The sequence below is a fragment of the Daphnia carinata genome, chromosome 3 (assembly GCF_022539665.2).
Source record: "Daphnia carinata strain CSIRO-1 chromosome 3, CSIRO_AGI_Dcar_HiC_V3, whole genome shotgun sequence".
NCBI classification, from domain to species: Eukaryota; Metazoa; Arthropoda; class Branchiopoda; order Diplostraca; family Daphniidae; genus Daphnia; species Daphnia carinata.
In genome coordinates this window covers 4,769,033-4,786,227 of record NC_081333.1, presented here as the reverse complement: position 1 = coordinate 4,786,227, position 17,195 = coordinate 4,769,033, and the positions used below count along the sequence as shown (strand labels likewise).

Below are 17,195 nucleotides of genomic sequence, written 5' to 3'. Positions count from 1 at the left end.
TTTTTTTCTCATTGCATCCACTTTGTTGTCTTCAGCAATTCGATTCAGAATTAAAAGCTGAATCGAATGAATCCATTAGTTTTTAAAACTATGACTGTCCGGAATTAGCAAATCGGCTATACACACATTTCCCATAAGGAAGTCTGTTAGCCAAAATGCTGTCCGAATACGAACTTTTACCCAAATTTACTACAACAATCATTTTCGTAATCTGTTCCCTAAAAAATTGAGTAGGGTAAAAAAGAAAACCAAAAAACCGTATGAATGTTTTCCCTCTTGAAAAACCGAAAACCAAAGTAAAAAACAAATAACGACAAAAAAATCCCACTTTGACATATTGTTGATATATCAATGCACAAATGTTTCATGCAAGATGTCGACATCACTCAACTTATTTGATTGCCAATATCTTGCAGCGTCCAATAACGTCATAAGGCAGCCACATTTCTTGCTCGGGATATAATTCTATAGTTCATTATTGTACCGATTTTGACTATAATTAGCATTCCGAATTCCATCAACTCTTCGGTTGACCTTAATTTTCCATATTGCGTACTTTGCTTTAATCCGATGGCGAGATCTAAGTTTCACATACGACGTCGCCGTCTATAAATAAGAATTTAATTAAGTAGTATTTCACCGTCCAAACGACAGCTAATTTTATCAGTTTGCCTAATGAACCGAATTTCCATCTTTCTTACTTGGATTTTCCGCTATTTTTTTAGCTGAAGTAAAGCGTTGAATATTTTTTGTCTATCCGCTTCACGATTTTTTCCTCGTCGACCGTGAAAAGTGTCCATATGGATTAGGACCGCAGGTCTAAAGTTATTGCCACCAAGTTTTCCAGGTTTTGATAACGTCCAAAGAGTCTTGACTTGGTCTGCAATATTCGATTTACCTATTGAGCTCCTAATTTTTTGGCGTGCATAACCAGAAAAGCTGATTCTGTCATTTGATAAAGCCGCCGTAAATATGTAGATTATGTCCGAAAGACCACCCATGAAAAGCAAATCTTTCCCGAAACGGAATGGCAATAGTTTGCTGAAGATGGTTAAAACAGCCCCAGCACTAATCGAGGCAACTCCACCGATGATAATGAATGGTGTAATAAGGGATGACAAGACCACCTGTTTTGTAGACATGTGGCGATCCTTCATATATATGACGTGATCGAATCCTATCAAATGAAGAAGGCACAATTCGCTTTCGAAGGTGTTGCCCTTTACGTTGCGGATGTCACTGTCGATAAAGTCAAGCGCTGCCTTTTGATTTGCCATCCAACTGGCTTCGTAAATTGCTTGCCGGCTTCTCAAAAAATCCAAAATACACTCGCGCTCATGGTCTTTTTTGGTGATTTCATTCACTTTTGTTTCGAGAATACGTTCATCCATTCCTTTCACCCGGACACCGTAACTGACGACGTAGGCAGCAATTAAATCATCCAGTATATCTCGATAAGGTGTCAAAGGTAGCAAATTGATTGCTTCGAGACGATTTGAATTGTCTTTGCAATTCAACCAGTGTCGTCTAACTATTTCTGCACGTAATTTGCTCCCCAGTAAACGCACGACACTGTCTTCGTAAGCAGGACAGTTTGAATATTCGAATTTTTGCCCATTGTAATTGGGTGAAAGATTACCATCGTCGTCAATGATGTCTTGCTTTTTCAACTCGTCTATAATTCCTTGACGTTCAGTCGGGCTGATATTGGCCTCACGTAGATCGTCGTAGGTCAATTGGCCAAATAATTTGAGATCGACTGATTTGAGTTTTTCGACATCAACTTTGGCAATTTTGTTGACCTGAAACTGATCTCGACGAAAGCTTTTCATGCGGTTACCATAAAGAGTTTCTTCGACATACTTTTGTGAGAAAATAATTTTTTTTTCTTGTCCGTTCTTGCTATTGTCATTAATGGGGTTGTATAGCACGTAATCTTTGTCGTCAAAGGGAAATGTTTTGGCCTCCTCCCGTTTTAAATTATACTTGTCGACGTTGCACTCATCCATGGCTACGAAATTTTGATTGTTAAACAATGCTCCGAATTCAACTAATCTCGCCCAGAACGAGTCCCTCGTACAAGGAATTAAATTGTCTTCTTCAAATTTCTTTTTTGTTTCGTTTTCTATTTCTTTTTCAATATCCTCTTTGTTAAGTTCTTTTGTTATCGCTTGATTCAGTGACTTTTCTAAGGTAAATGCAGAGACACCATAGGCTTTTGCTACTCTTTCAATGGACCATTCTCGATTTGATTTTGCGTTTTTTCCGATGGGAGAATTCCAGCTCGGTATTGTGTTGGCGTCATTCAGCTGGTTACCAATACATTTGGATTCACCCTCCAGCAATAACTTGAAATATTCCTCTACCTTTTCAGGTGGAATTGTAAAATTCTTTGATTCTTTGTTGTTTTTGTCTTTTTTTTGAAAAACTTTGAAGTTTCCATGAACTTCGCGTTGAATCCATTTTTCAAAGTTCTTCAGATGTTTTTCAAAAAATTCTTCAATTTTTTTTGGAAGGTGTCCTGCTGCTTCAAAGTCTTCAATGGAACAATCAGTGCCCAGCAATGAACGAACTGAACCAACAAAATATTGAAACAGATTAACCATGTTTTCTTTTTGTTGTGTATAGCCATAGATAACACGAAAGGAAAGAAGCTGATCAGTTTTCCTGATCGTCGTTTGGACAATAGAAAAAAACGATATTTGCATGTTGATGTGCTCACTCAACACATTTTCGCATGTACGTAATGTTTTTATAAATTCATTTTTGTTTACTTCATAGCTGTCCTTCAGCAAAAGGAATGCGCGGTAGTAGTAAGCGGCGGGATAAAATTGGTTATCTTTTGATTGAATGAGTTGTTCCAATAGTTCGGTTGCCGCCGAGAGATTCGGCTTCTTGTTGCTCGTAGCTAAATGTTTGGCAACAACAACTGAACGAGCTGGTGTCATCCACCCGATTTGACTGATATCAAAATTATCTTGATCAAGAGCTTTGAATTTTAGAAGAAATTTTGTTAAATATGAATGAATTTTCACGTCTAATGGGCAACTATTCATTTCGTTGAGCCATAAAGCCCATTGATCTAACACACTTCCACAGATGGCACTCACCAACTGATCACCGTATTTTTTCCGCTTTTTTTTTAGATCAGTATAGTACTTAGAAAACTGATCAAATAATTTTGCCTGATCACCCATTAATTTGAAATCTTCTTCCAACCGAGCGATCCGTTCTTTCTCACGAATGTCGCGCTCATTTTTCATTATTTCTGTCAAGTTACGAATGTCCTTTCCGTCACGCGCCATCCCGTTGCACGAAATTGACTTGCATATAATGAGGATTCCGCTTCCAGGTGCTCCATTCCGAGCTGCACGACCCATCGCTTGTTCCTCAATCCGTTCATTCTCGGGGAAATAACTAAGACATACATGCAATCCTCCATTAACGCTCAGCTGTTTGCTGATTTTTATGTCTGTGCCTCGTCCAGCCAAGTTGGTAGCGACAATAACATGCCCAATGTCCAGTTCCGTTCTTTGAAATGCAAATTTCACGTAATCGCGCGTGTAGCGATGGAGACAACTGTTTCCATTCAGCTCAAGAATGGAATGCGTTAGTCGTTGATGAATGAGATTAACATCTTTGATGGACTTGCAAAAGATGATGATTGAACGTCCTTTTTCAATAATAGTTTTGGTTTCAAGGCTAATGGCATTTAGCCATTCTTCTTTAGTCGTCAGGACTTGGGCATCTTCCTTTTTAAAACGGTTAACGAAAGCCCTAGGAATGGGGAACAACTCACTCTTAATTGTATCTTGTAGAAAAAACATTTCTTCTTCGGATCCCAGCGTACCCGACACACCTACTAGTCCGAAGTATTTCAAGATGTACATAGCATTCGAGATGAAAATCGCTTTGAGACTCTGTAGCGTCAATTTACATCCTTCTTTCAGCTGAATGAACTGGTGCAAGGCTCCGTCCCATTGAGAAGAAGTTTGATCCGTTCCAGTGTCGGGATCGATAATAATCACTTGCGGATTGAGATCGGGGTTAGTGTGTGTTCGATCTTGATCAATGACGTAGTCCTCGTCGGGTCGTAGATCCAGGGCCTGAAAAGCACTTTCTAACCAAGTGCTTAAGTGCCGGTCAACAAAGTCGAGCAGATGGACAGGTATTCGAATTCGACGCTGGCGATTAGCCACTCTGCTGAAATAGAAAATCAATTTCTCATCCAGATTTTTTCGTTGGAGTTGCATGGGGGTATAGATGACCTCTCTAGTCATTTTGTTGGCATTTTCAATTAGTAGGCGTCCCTGTGAGTCAATCACTTCTTTCTCAATCAGGTGGTTCCACAGTACATCTTTTTCCGAATCGTCTAATGGCGCATGAACTGACTTCAGATCGTCTTTAGTTGTCACGCCATACAAGTCGAATAACACATCACATTTAATTGATTTTTTAACTTGTTCTTTTGAATTGTTCCTATCAATAGTGGAGTTGCATATCTTTTCCCAAATGAAAACATACAAAGACTCCAGCGTTTCCATGCCTGGAATGTCATGGGATAAATAGAGAGTGTTGTTGCCACGATCAAGCAACATGCAATCCACTTCGTCAATAATGGCATACGTGAATTCACGATCACTACGAATGTTACGATCGTAAAATTTATCCAATAAGTAATCACGCTGGAAGTTGGCCAATTGTCCGTAAACTACTTCCGCAGAATAACTTGCTTTGCGAATGTCTTCTGATTGGCTGGAGTTGTTTGCCACCGACACATCGAAATATTCGTAGAGATCTTTCAGTCCTCCTTCTGCGACCAAAAGGTTGGAATCACGAAGTGCTAATAAGTCGTTACTAGTAATCACGTCGATTGGCTTTTTAGAGCTGAATCCATGACGAACATGAACAATGGCCACGGCAGCCACAATCAGCGATTTGCCCTCGCCAGTTGATACTTGAGCTAAACTTCGATAAAATGGTTGCTTAGTCACATCAAACGACATTTTTGGTTTAGGGAGCAACATCAGCACTGCCAAGATCTGGTTGTCACGGAGTCGGAAGTTGTCGTCTGTGGGTTTACGAAGTTGCTGTACGGCGCACTCAAAGTCGTACAAAAATACGGCTAACGATTTCAAACCATCTTCTGTTTCGTTAATATTGATTTTCTTATTCCATTTCTTCCCGATGTTCTCTTTCTGCCGTGAATTCCGTTCATGGTTAAGGTAGCTGAAGATATATACCAGTCGTTCGTCCAGCTTTTCGATTTTTTTCTTTGATTCCAATTTAAGTTGCTCTGACAGCTGTTTCCAGGTGTCCGGCTTGAAATTTTCCAAGTTGTCCTTCAGGAATCTTTCTAGCATTCTTCGATTTTCTTTATTATCTTCGCTAAGTGTTCGGACATTGCTGGCTATTTTTGGGGATACGCTCGGAGCGCAGGTCGCACTGCTTTTCACGACAGGTACTGGTTTGGTACATCGTACCTTCTCTTGATTAAATTGTAAGTAAACTAGATCATCGAAATGTGCCTCATTACTTTGAATTTCTTCCATCAGTTGGTCGATGTTTAGAGACTGATTTTCTTCCAACGGATCAAACAAAAACGTCTTGCAGAGAGATTCGTTCATTTGCTTCCGCACATTAATCTTTGTAAAATGATGGACGAGGCTCTGTCGAATGACGGCGTTTTTCTTTGTGGCTTCCCTCGGTGAAACAGAACTTCCTTTTTGCTGCCCGAATGTTGAAACGATTGTTGCATAGCGTTGATTTTCTGAGCAACCATAAGCTCTGGCATACGATATAACTTTATCTTTTTTTAATTCATCTTTCTTCGAGTAGTATCGAATTTCTAGCGTTTGGTAATTTTCAAAACCAATGAAATTTCCTGATTGGTTCTGGTCTCCGTTGTAAATGAAACCAGCATCACCGCTCGCTTGTCCCGTTCTACCGTCGGAACCCGATGCCTTGTAGACAACTCCCCCTATGTCCATTGCTTGATACATTTCCATCCCAGCGAGAGGAAGGCCACGCTCTTTGTTCGACAATTCCAAGATTACATCTCCGCCATAGCCACCTTTTCCGACGCCGGCGCCTAAATATTCAAAATGACAGCGCGTGATCAGAGATATAACAGAATACATATTTGGTTCTAAACTATGTTTCCTATTGGATACCTTTACAGAGAATGACAGTGTGTAGATTTTTTGTTTTTTTACTTTCATACAATGAAAACGTGATTTCGCTGCCGTCGCCTAATCTGCCGGATCTTGCCTGACGTTCGTCTTGCACCTGGCCAATTCGTACACCGACAAATTCGAAATCATCAAGCAGAGTATCCTCCAGTTTTTCATAGAGATCTTTTATTGCCGGTTGATCGGAAATTTGTTTGTCTGCTTTTTTATTTTTCGCCTCCTCCACCAGTGGTAATATGGGACTGAAGACTTTTTTAAATTCTTCCACGGACCATTTTCGAGCAGAACCTCCGTCCCCTCCATTGCACTCGATCGTCCATCGCTCAGCGCCAATTATTTCATTACATTTAATACGAACATTACCACCACTTTCGCCTGCTTCTTGATCATCTGATAAGTAAAAAAATACATCAAATTCGTAACACAGGACATTTTTATGTCTACTTAGACAAGTACCTCGTGATCCGACGGTACTAGCATGTCTTCCTGAAACGTCCCACATTCTATTTTTGTCTTTCTGAGCTGCGCAAACAATAAGTTTGTCGGTAACGATGCCCACGTTGAATCCGTGCCAGATTTCATTTTGCAAGTCACAATCGATGTGAATGGACGACTGTCCAACGATTTGTATTTCTTTCACTTTTTTGTGGTTAGCTTTCATTTCCTTCATTATCTCCAACATTTTACTAACAAAAACGGCGACGCCGTTTATAAGAATAATTTCCCTTCCATACTGTTTTCTCACTTCGATTGTGGTTTTAGGCAATAAAAAATACTTACATATTTCCCTGATCAGCAATTTTAGTTTCGGAAAGGTTTGAGGTGTTACTAGCAACGTGGCTAATTTGAATCGCTGCGTCCATTCAGGGATTACTTCCTTCTCATTATCGCTCGTTTTTGGCAGGAAGATTTTTGAAATTTTCTCAACTAACTCGTTGATCCATTCTTGCCTATCTGTTTCATGGTCACTTGTCGTTGGAATGCTTCCAAGCATATAATCTTTAAGAACGTCATGTGAATCTGGGTCTTCATTGACGTTTGTCAAAAAATCAGTTAGAGCCGAAAAGAATTTTTGAACTTCTGAACCATTTAATCCGCCATTGATGACGTCATCTCTGCACCGCGCGAAGATTTTATTGATAATAAAGCTCTTCAACTTGTTAAAATAGCGGTTTAAAAGGGTGACGAAACAGGGCGTGTTTTTGAGCAATTCTTCTTGTACGAGAATCAATTGGAAATACCAACAGCCTTTACCCTTTACACACCAGGTCCAAAGCTTTGACTTTTCTGTGATTAATTTGGTTTCAATATCTTTGATAGAATTGACGGAATCCAGTTCATCCAAAATAGTAGACATTTCTTTACTAATATCAGTAGTTTCGTCCTCCAAGTAGCTAAACGCCATGTTTAAACTGTTCTTTACCCACGTTGTCAAGAGGGCCTTGACGTATTGCGATTCAACACAAGACGTTTCTAACGGTTTGAGTATGCGCCCGACCTTTTCACTGATGTGACTGACGGCATTTTCAGCTAGTTTCGGGTCGGTATTTGCATCCTGAATCCAGCTTAAGATGTCTTGAAAGACATCTTCCGGTGTTTCATAGTGATGGCATGATAACGAGGTCAACGCATCTAATGGGCCATTACTCCGTTCCCCACGATCCATTGTGAATTGGTGATGTACGTATTAGTCAACAGTGTTTTGTCTAAAACAAAATTATAACTATAAATACACGAAAATTTGTTATAATCGATTTAGATGGAACAGCTATTATTATATCCTAATAATGATCGCCCATAATTTAATTCAATAAGCCACTCACCTTGTTTTATTTGAACAAGCATAAATAAATAAGGGCAAGTAAATGAAACTTATCTATGCCTGCAGCACTCCACTTTTCAATTGATCATTAACCGCGAAACATTTTAAAATTTTAAACGAAAAACGAAAAATGCAAACGTAATTTTTTTGTTTTGGCTGAAAGAATGGAGTAACGTAGACATCCAAGTATTAAGATTTTCAATAAAAAAATGTTATTTTTGAGAAAACAGTCTTCGTTTTGGTCTAAAAATCTACTACTTTATAGGTCACCTCATTTCTCACTGCATAATGTAAGGCAAAACAGAACTAAAACTATAGAAAAAAAAATTAAAGTCTTAACCTTTTTAATCAGTGGCCCATACTTGTGAGCACGAATTATACACTTGAAATCGCAAACGTAGCTGACTCACAAGCGCCAACGTTTTTCTCCTTTACCCTTTTATTAATGTTCTCTCCAGTTTCACACTTTTTTCCCGAAAAATCACTTGGATGATCGACTTGACAACTACTAGACGGTACAGACTGGAAAGATTACCCAGCGCTTTTAAACCTTCACTATCACCACCACTCCCGATTGCATAGAGTATCGCACTAAAGATTAGTTGGATAAGAAGCGATAGCAGCGTGCATCACGTAGGATATAAAAACAAAATATTGACCATGAGTTATTTCAGACTTGGAGTTGGTGACAAAAGACACGAAGAATGACACGAGTTGATACAAAAAAAAATAAAATAATAATAATAATTGACGATGGCTGCGTGCATTTGAAAAGAATGCCAGTAGCCAAGCATCATCTGCTAACCCTAAGGTGGTTGCAGTAAAATGCGTCACAGGTCAGGTATAGCAAACGAAGCATAGGAAAATTGTCATGTTTCCTTGAACTATACTACTATAACTAGGAGCTACAGGAAGATGTCAGAAAAGGATAGGTAAGGCAACCAAAACGTTGGGAATAACTACCGCATTTTTTTGCAATGTACACATATAGAGTGATATATATATGCCGGAACAAAAACGGACGATCTCCGCTTCAAAGGTATTTCCTCTCATACGTCGAGAGAAAAAAATTCTAATTGCCCAGCGTTTCAATTCACCCGATTTTCCTCTTTATGAAATACCTAGACCGAATTTGTACGCACAACTAACGGCTAACCGATGTCGGTATTTGAGCATCAACGACCAAACACCCACATAGCGAATCCGTCACTACAGCGAAGCCGAAAGGAGTTCATATCGAAACGTCCCTGTGGCCACCGTGGAGCCAAAAGTCGAATCCGACTGCTATTTCCCGTAACACATTTCAACTTGGTCCTTCTTTCAGTCTACACACTATACAGGATTTCATGAAATTAACAGAGACACAAGAGTTGTTTTATGAGACTCCGTCAATTCCCTTGTTGGGGAATACTTACGAGCTTGCGCCATAACAGAACTTAGACGTGGAGACAAACTGTGGTACAGTAACTGCAGAGATTTTATTCACCCAGGATTCCCCGCCTTGTTTCTAAGTACGTCGCTCATCGTAGACCACATCTGTCGATCAACATACTTTTGGAACATTAAACACCATGACAGCATTAGTGTACTGAACGTCAGACAACGGCGTGGTAGCCATATGGTGAGCTGCCTATAGCTTTGTCGTCCAATAAAAGCAATCTGGCACCAACCACTGTTTTTGTTTTTCATGTTGTAAATGGGTAAATAGAACTTGGCTTCATACGTTGGCTTGTCTTACGCAAACGAGTGGGTTGGCCCATTCGTAAATATTCCTGCTGGTACAAGAGCCCATGCCTGGCCTCTAAACCATTAAAGAGTGGTACTTTCTCATGACTTGGACCAATCAAGGTTGCTTGGGGCGAAACTTAGCTAGGTGGAGTCTTGCCCACCCGCTCAAAAAACGCACCCGCACAACAGCCACGAATTCTCTGCCTTTTTGTTACCAAATTTTCTTTATGAATGGGAAAATACTGAGCTTCTTTTGCTCGAAATGTTATAGAGCCATTGGCTCACAGTCGTATTGAGGGAAAGTTCAGGACCCAATCTGCGTAGATTTTTACGTATAAGGAATGTTACGGCGCAAATGTAGCGCTGCAGCCTATAATATCTGGCAACGCGTGTTTATTAATCGTATAGTTTTGGCGCCTTTCTGTTTTCCTATATTTCCCTTCCTCTTGCAACTTTTCGTCTGCTGTACCATTTGTCATTGAAGTAATCACCGTGTTTATCGTTAGTGAATCTGTTCCTTCAGGTAAATTCTATTTTCTGTCTCTTTTCGCCTTATCTAATTGTCCCATTCTGCATGTGGGTGCATTCTAGACCGCCGTGAACTAAATTGCAGGAAACTTGTGTAGTGTGATCCCATAGTTTGAGTGGCAAACACTGTCTCTCGTGCTATCTCAGGTATTTGTTGTATATGTTGCATGCCTAGCTTTCCTTAACCTTAATCGTAATTACAGACACCACACGCTGATACACACTTGCAAATACTGGTCATTAATACAAGTCAATTCTACTCGCTGCATACAACAGCGAAGTCGCAACTCTACGAACTTCTGAGTTCCCCTTATTTCGAGCTACGAAACAAGGAAGTTTAATGTGAAACCAATTTACTGATACATAGTTTGTTAGCTATTGTGTATTATTTTTATTCCATTTTCAAAATTGATAGCCTTTTTATTAAAGGTACAAGTTAGGATTGTTACGCAACGTTATCTATGCAACTGGATCTCCGAATATCCTGTATCCATACAGAAAATCTTGGACGTAAACTACCTCACGTGAATACGGCATTGAGAAGCTTCCAAATCTGATGAAATTACTATCTTCCATCAATCGAGTAACCGCAGCTTCGCCCTCGGGGGCATGATTCCATTCCACTGTCAACGTCTACAATAATAAGAAATAACACAAAGGGGTCAGATGTTTCATGGCTATAACGTAACAAAATATAGAAGGCTGTAAACGTACTTGCATGTAAACCTTGTGCCATGGGATGGTTTTTAAAATTTTGTATTCTGAACCCTCAACATCTAGACTAAAATAGTCTACATGGGTTCTGCCAACGGCGAGAAGTAGGGAATATAGCGGAAAACACTGAGCTGTGTAAATGCCCTCGCTATCGCTGTTGGTGGCTGCTGATCCACCATCATTTGGAGCAAGCCCGTCATTCTCTTTTTGGTCAATAATGAAACTTCCAGAAGAAATGGAGCCATTGTAAATAACCTATATTTTCAGCATTGAAAAATGCAATGCAATTCGTTAGATTCAAAATTACTTTATTTAATGGAGACTTAACTTCCATCGCGTAAGGCTTCGTGCTGAGGCACACAGGCGAAGAAAAAGCTTTACGGTTGCGTTTTAACAGTTTGCTATAGGCTGTCTTGTCAGCTTCAATCAGCAAACCACTCCACTGAAGCGATCGTTCCATGAATAAAGTATTGGAAAGAAATTCTCCGTCATAGCCACCGGCTTCTATGAAAAATCCACGGCGCTTCAAAAACCAAGAATAATCATAACCCACACTTAATTTCTCCTCAATTCATGTGTACATTGATAATTTCTACAACAAGAATTTCTGAAATTCTTAATCGCTTTGGTTTGTTACTTTGTTCTGTAGAATTTTTAAAATGACTTTAGATTGTCCATCGGAAGGATCGACCGAATCAGGATGATCCATTTGATAGGCGAGGCTTTTCGATGCGGGCGGGTGGAGGTAGTCACGTCGAATCAGTTGAATAACGCAAGGATGGTCCTGTTGCAACTTGTGCGCATTGACGTAATCTGAAATCGAGACTACTTTATTTACAGAGAACTATGAACAGACATCAGAGCATGTGTACTTTTATAGGCACATACCCATTGTACAATCAATAGGCGATACATACACAGCATCTTGATCCTTGTCCCATTTTCTGCCATAGGTCTCTTCCATCAAATTGTATTCAACTGGCAGTGATTCCGTGCTGCTGGTCTCATTTTGCTGATGTGTTTCTGGTATAGGATGGGTAAGATTTTGTGAGCTGGATCGATGCTTCCCTGCTACCGTTCGATCTACGGCGAAGTTGAATTCAACTTTCATGATACCGATGATGTAGAAAAAGGGCAATAACAACGTAGGCATTGCTAAGAGACGTACTATAAGGGTGGAATTCACACGCATTGTTTTATTCACTTGGAACAATTTAACTGGTGTCACAACTCCTCTAACTACGCGGCTCTGTCTGCTCGTAGATGAGAATTGAATTGTTTGGTTTAATTCAATAAAGAGATCTGTCTGAAAACAGTCGTGTTCCTACGTTTCCTTGATTCACAACTGAGGCGTTCTCATGAGCAACTGAAAAGAGCCTGATTTGAAAACACTATATTGAGGCTCAAACTCAACTGGCTTTGGACAATGAGATGGCATGAAAATAAAGGAAAACGCTTTGTAATCAAAACTACGTGACTCCATTGGTCATCGCACAGATTCTGGAAGGATGTGGAAAGTACATGTACCTCTATGCTATGGTAACCCAATCTCATTGAATAACCTTCCATGGCAAAATATTTTTAAAATAGAAAAGAAACATCATCACTTGAAGTTCTTATACTTTTCATGCAAAGGCATGCAGTCAAGAACGTAGAGCGTTTACCCAGGTGTATTTGTCTGAGCTTTAATGTGTGTGGGATGACGCCGAGTGTTTCTCATTGCTTTGTACACATACCAGTCTGACCTTCGCTACTGCACAAACAACCCCAGACAGACAAGCATGGCTATTGCTATAATTTGGGTTTCTAAAATCTTTAGCTTTAGCATTTGCATTGCTTGATTTATGTGCGCAAGCTGCAGAATTCCATAATTTTGTATTTAAAAAATAATATACCTATTACATGAGGTTTACATCATATAATAATGAACAGGCAGTGGGTCTAGTCCACGTTCTTTAAGAACCAGTCGTACGTTTTCTATAGCTTTCCGTATTCAGAGACCTGAAAAAAACTATTAAAAACGTAAACAAGGTTTCTAATGTAAGACCTTATATTTGAATATTGCTGACTTATACAGTTGGGCATGTAAGAGAAATGAAAAGTAAAATAAAGTTCTCACTCTGAAACGGATGTTTCCCGTTTAAAAGTAATAAAAATGAGGGGGTTGCAATTTCCAGATACGCCCCACAAAAAGCAAAATTAGTTTCTTTAGATTTTAAAAACGAAGAAGACAAATGGACGAATATCCAACGATGAATCTGCAATGCGAAGGATGATCTCTCATTATGTCGAAAACACTGTCGCTAGCCAGCCACGCCCGTGCGGCGTCCGCTTCACGAGCTATTATGTGACTGTCCGAATCTCCCCACATTAACGCATCCACTATGCCATCTAGTAGAGGAACTGTAAAGGCAATATAGTTTGATATTTAATTCAACTAGTAGTTTTGCATGAGTAGTAGTCTATACCGAGCGCCACGTCATCGCGAATATGTCGGCCAACTTTCGATTTTGAATGATCTCTGTTGCATTGCAGAAATCGATGTGGCTTCTAAGATTTAAACAATTGTTAATCATACCCTAAGTTTCGCGTCGTGCTGTGTCAAATTGTGATAAATACGTACCACCCGGCCTTATTCAAATTTAAGAATATTATTTATCGCTAGTGTAAAATGTTTGGTTTAACTTTAAACGTACCTGGGTAGATCGAAGGAATCCTCCTCAGCGTCTTTTTAAAAGGCTCTAAATATGTTTTCACAACATCCGCCCTCCAGAAATTTCCATAAATCGAATAGGAAATCATTTTTTGATGATGTCTCTGGTCAGCCGTACGACTTACAAGTGGATTCAAAATGGTCAAGTTCTAACGGCTTTCCTCTTTCTCGATGTTTGAAATGAAAGATTTGAAATTCGTTAACTACCACGAACTGCCACAAAAAGCAAATCCAGCTCCAAACTCACAATAACAAAAAATCATGGACGTGCTAATTCGCGTAAAAGAAGTCGATAATTGCTATCCATTACTTATGCACCGTTCAACTGCATGGATGTCAATAAGTTGGCTCGCCCCTGTCACGCAATTTTATGTTGCAATGTGTTTACTGGTAGCCCTTACGTATACAGTACGTATGCTTTGAGTGTTAACCAGAAGCCGGAACTCTTTCATGACACAGTCGTATTTTCGAAATTCACAGAAGAATTTTCAGTTATTTAAACAAAACTTTTTAGGTTTTTGAAGTGTTTGCCCGTCAGTCAACTGCCCTTGGCCAATTGTCTAATAGCAAGTCATATGGTCAAGTGCTACTTATTTCAAACAAAATTCGTCGCTATACGTTGTACGTTTACAGTGCAGAGTCATGAGTGGTATGAATGATGATAAGCGATAAGTGCCAGCAATCGTCCCAAATCTTTTTGTTAAAAGTTGCTTTAAAAAAAAACAATTGTTAAAGAAATAAATGACCTTGCGGTAATATCAGTTATGTTGTATTCGAAGTACGGTTGCCACAACATGTAGAACCGTAATAGTTCAATAGGGTTGGGTCGCGAAGTATACCGGACAAATTCTCCACCTCCAGAAGACGAGACTGTGAATGATTCTAGGTCTTGCAGGATGCCCACATTTTTCTGAGAGCCTCTATGGGGTCGTCAGCATTAAAATGGATATCCACGGCCAATTGTTTGACTTTTTCCGCTAAAATACTGGACCGTACCATTTGCGGAATCGTCTCCCATTCGGAGAACTCGATATCCATTTTCAGGACGTCGATGATCGCCGTGTTACCATGGTGATGTCCCAGCATCTGGTAGATGACCCTAATCCGTTATCGAATAATCACACCAAAACAGATCGTCATTACGTCCCGGAGCAAGTAAAATACCCTTTCGAGGTTTCGTATCCTAGTTTAAACCAGCACATTTCAAAAGAGGCTGCCATACAGGTATCCACGTTAGCAACATCCCAGTGGCCTGCGGAACCTCTAACGGTCAACACGATCTGGTGTGGCACTTTACCCTGAAGTGAGGTTGGCATCGAGAAAAGGCGGGACTTCTCGGTGATGGCGGAACAAAGTCCGTTCCAGTTGAGCGTCCGTCCATATGTTATAAGCTCAAGCCTCCATCTTATTGGCTCTCAGTTCGAGAAAAATTGCGGGTAATGTAACATGTTACACGAGGGGCAAGTATAGCTCAAACCATTCCTGGTATCGCTCGTGAAATGTTAGTGGAACAAAGAAGCTTTAGCGAAGAGCCAACAAAAATGGACGTCCAACGAGAACACTGTGATCGTCGGTCATGAATTTTTCCAATACCGGGCCAGCCAATTGCGTCAAAACTGCTCATCCGGGAGTAGACAACAACACGCAGTACGTCGTGATTCGATTGTAATTGAAACCGTTACGTGACGTTAAACCAATACGACCTGATTTCGGGTCTGTACCTAAGGATGTCAGATCTTTAAATTATCTCATCGAAATTCGGCCGCGTCCAAATGACAATGTGCAAGGTCTGTGCAAGCTTTTTTTGCCGTGATTTCCACACCGAATTATTTTGAAAAACGGGACGTCCGGCATCAGATATCATCCGACCGGATATCCGTCAGATTTGGCTACGTTAATTGCACATTGATTCAGGCTCGTTAGTGAATCTAGTTGACTTTGGTTTCGTGTTCGGACGGTCCGTGACCGGCAGATGACCGGGACACACTGCAGAAGATCGAGTCGGATAGCTCAACGTACAGTGACATCCTTCAAATGAACATGGTCGATGTCTACTACAATTAAACGCTGAAAGTAGTGGGGCTTTTGAATTGGATCAACCATCATTGTTCCAGAATTGATTTCCTTTTGGGCGCATTTTAGCGTCTATTTTTAGTTCAACTTTTCTTTTTGTACCTTTACAGAGAATGACGGTATGTCAATTTTTTTTTTTTTTTTTTTTTACTTTCGTACAATGAAAACGTCATTTCGCTGTCGTCGCCTAATCTGCCGGATCTTACCTGACGTTCGTCTTGCACCTGGTCAATTCGTACACCGAAGAATATTCAATTATTGTCTTTTTCAGCTGCGCAAACAATAACTTTGTCGGTAACAATGCCCATGATGAATCCGTGTCAGATTTCATTTTGCAAGTCACAATCGATGGTTGACCGGTTGTTTTATATGGACGAAAATAAATAAATAAAAGACAAATAAATGAAACTTATTGATGTCTACAGTGCTCCACTTTTCAATTGATCATTAACCGTGAATCATGTTTTAAATTTTTAACGAAAAAAAAAATAAGCAAACGTTAATTTCTTGTTTTGGGCTTTACGATAAAACATTTAACCTGAATAATTTTCTTTATGCCAATTCCATTACCCCTGCATCGGAATAAGGAATTACATTTTTATCCTTTAGTTTATTTTTTTTGTCGTTAAATGAAAAATGGAGTCCACGTAGACATCAGAATATTAAAATTTTTAATAAAAAGTTTTATTTTTGAGAAAACAGTCCTGGTTTGGTCTAACAATCTATTACTTTATAGGTCACCTCATTTCTCACTGCATAATGTGCGACAAAACAACAATCTTTTTAATCAGTGGTCCATACGTTTGAGTACGAACTATGCACTTGAAATCGAACAGAGCTGACTTTCTAGCGCCAACTTTTTTTTTTATTTACACTTTCGTGTATGACCTCTCCAGTTTCACACTTTTCTCCCTGAAAAATGACTTGGATGATCGACGTGACAACTACTACGACAGACAGATAATTGATCAGGTGTCTGTCTCAACTAGACGGTATGCCTACATACAGTAGCTTGACTAGACAGATTACTCAGCGCTTTTAAACTTTTACTATCACCACTACTCCCGCTTGCATAGAGTATCGCACCAAAGATAAGTTGAATAAGAAGCGATAGTCAGCGTGCATCTCGTAGGACATAAAAACAATTAGTGACCATAAGTTATTTCAAACATCGAGTTGATGACGAAAGACATGAAGAATGACACAAGTTGATGCAAACAAAATAATTGACGATAGCTGCACGCTTTTGAAAAGAATGTCAGGTAGCAAATCGCCATCGGCCAATCCTAGAAGCCATTTTCGACACTTCGGCCGTAAGGAAATGTGGACCCGTGATCCTATAAGTGGTTGCAGCAAAATGGGCCAGGATACGAAGCATGGAAAAAATGCCATCTTTTCCTCTCATATGTCGAAAGAAAGAAATTCA

General features: G+C 39.8%; 2 protein-coding genes and 1 long non-coding RNA gene across 4 annotated transcripts; 1 reads left to right on the top strand and 2 right to left on the bottom strand.

Moving 5' to 3' along the window:
• Positions 1-698: 698 nt before the first annotated feature.
• On the bottom strand, positions 699-7,872 carry LOC130693116 (uncharacterized). Its single transcript, XM_059494795.1, has 3 exons — positions 6,636-7,872; positions 6,174-6,572; positions 699-6,091 (listed from the first exon to the last, which is right to left on the bottom strand). The coding sequence occupies exons 1-3, from the start codon at positions 7,855-7,857 to the stop codon at positions 714-716; spliced, it is 6,999 nt and encodes a 2,332-aa protein (XP_059350778.1). The 5' UTR covers positions 7,858-7,872; the 3' UTR covers positions 699-713.
• A 2,346-nt stretch (positions 7,873-10,218) lies between these two features.
• On the top strand, positions 10,219-10,847 carry LOC130693048 (uncharacterized). Its single transcript, XR_009001618.2, has 3 exons — positions 10,219-10,264; positions 10,333-10,416; positions 10,473-10,847. It is a non-coding gene; the product is annotated as an uncharacterized LOC130693048 (long non-coding RNA).
• LOC130693038 (protein Star-like) lies at positions 10,658-12,309 on the bottom strand. Of its 2 annotated transcripts, none has more exons than XM_057516149.2 (5): positions 11,872-12,309; positions 11,621-11,796; positions 11,312-11,506; positions 10,984-11,238; positions 10,658-10,902 (listed from the first exon to the last, which is right to left on the bottom strand). In XM_057516149.2, exons 1-5 carry the CDS (start codon positions 12,173-12,175, stop codon positions 10,729-10,731), a joined length of 1,104 nt encoding a protein of 367 aa, XP_057372132.1. In that variant the 5' UTR covers positions 12,176-12,309; the 3' UTR covers positions 10,658-10,728. The 2 variants fall into 2 exon arrangements, with proteins under 2 accessions (XP_057372132.1, XP_057372133.1); XM_057516150.2 differs by having other exon boundaries at positions 11,901-12,309.
• Between the last annotated feature and the right edge of the window lie 4,886 nt (positions 12,310-17,195).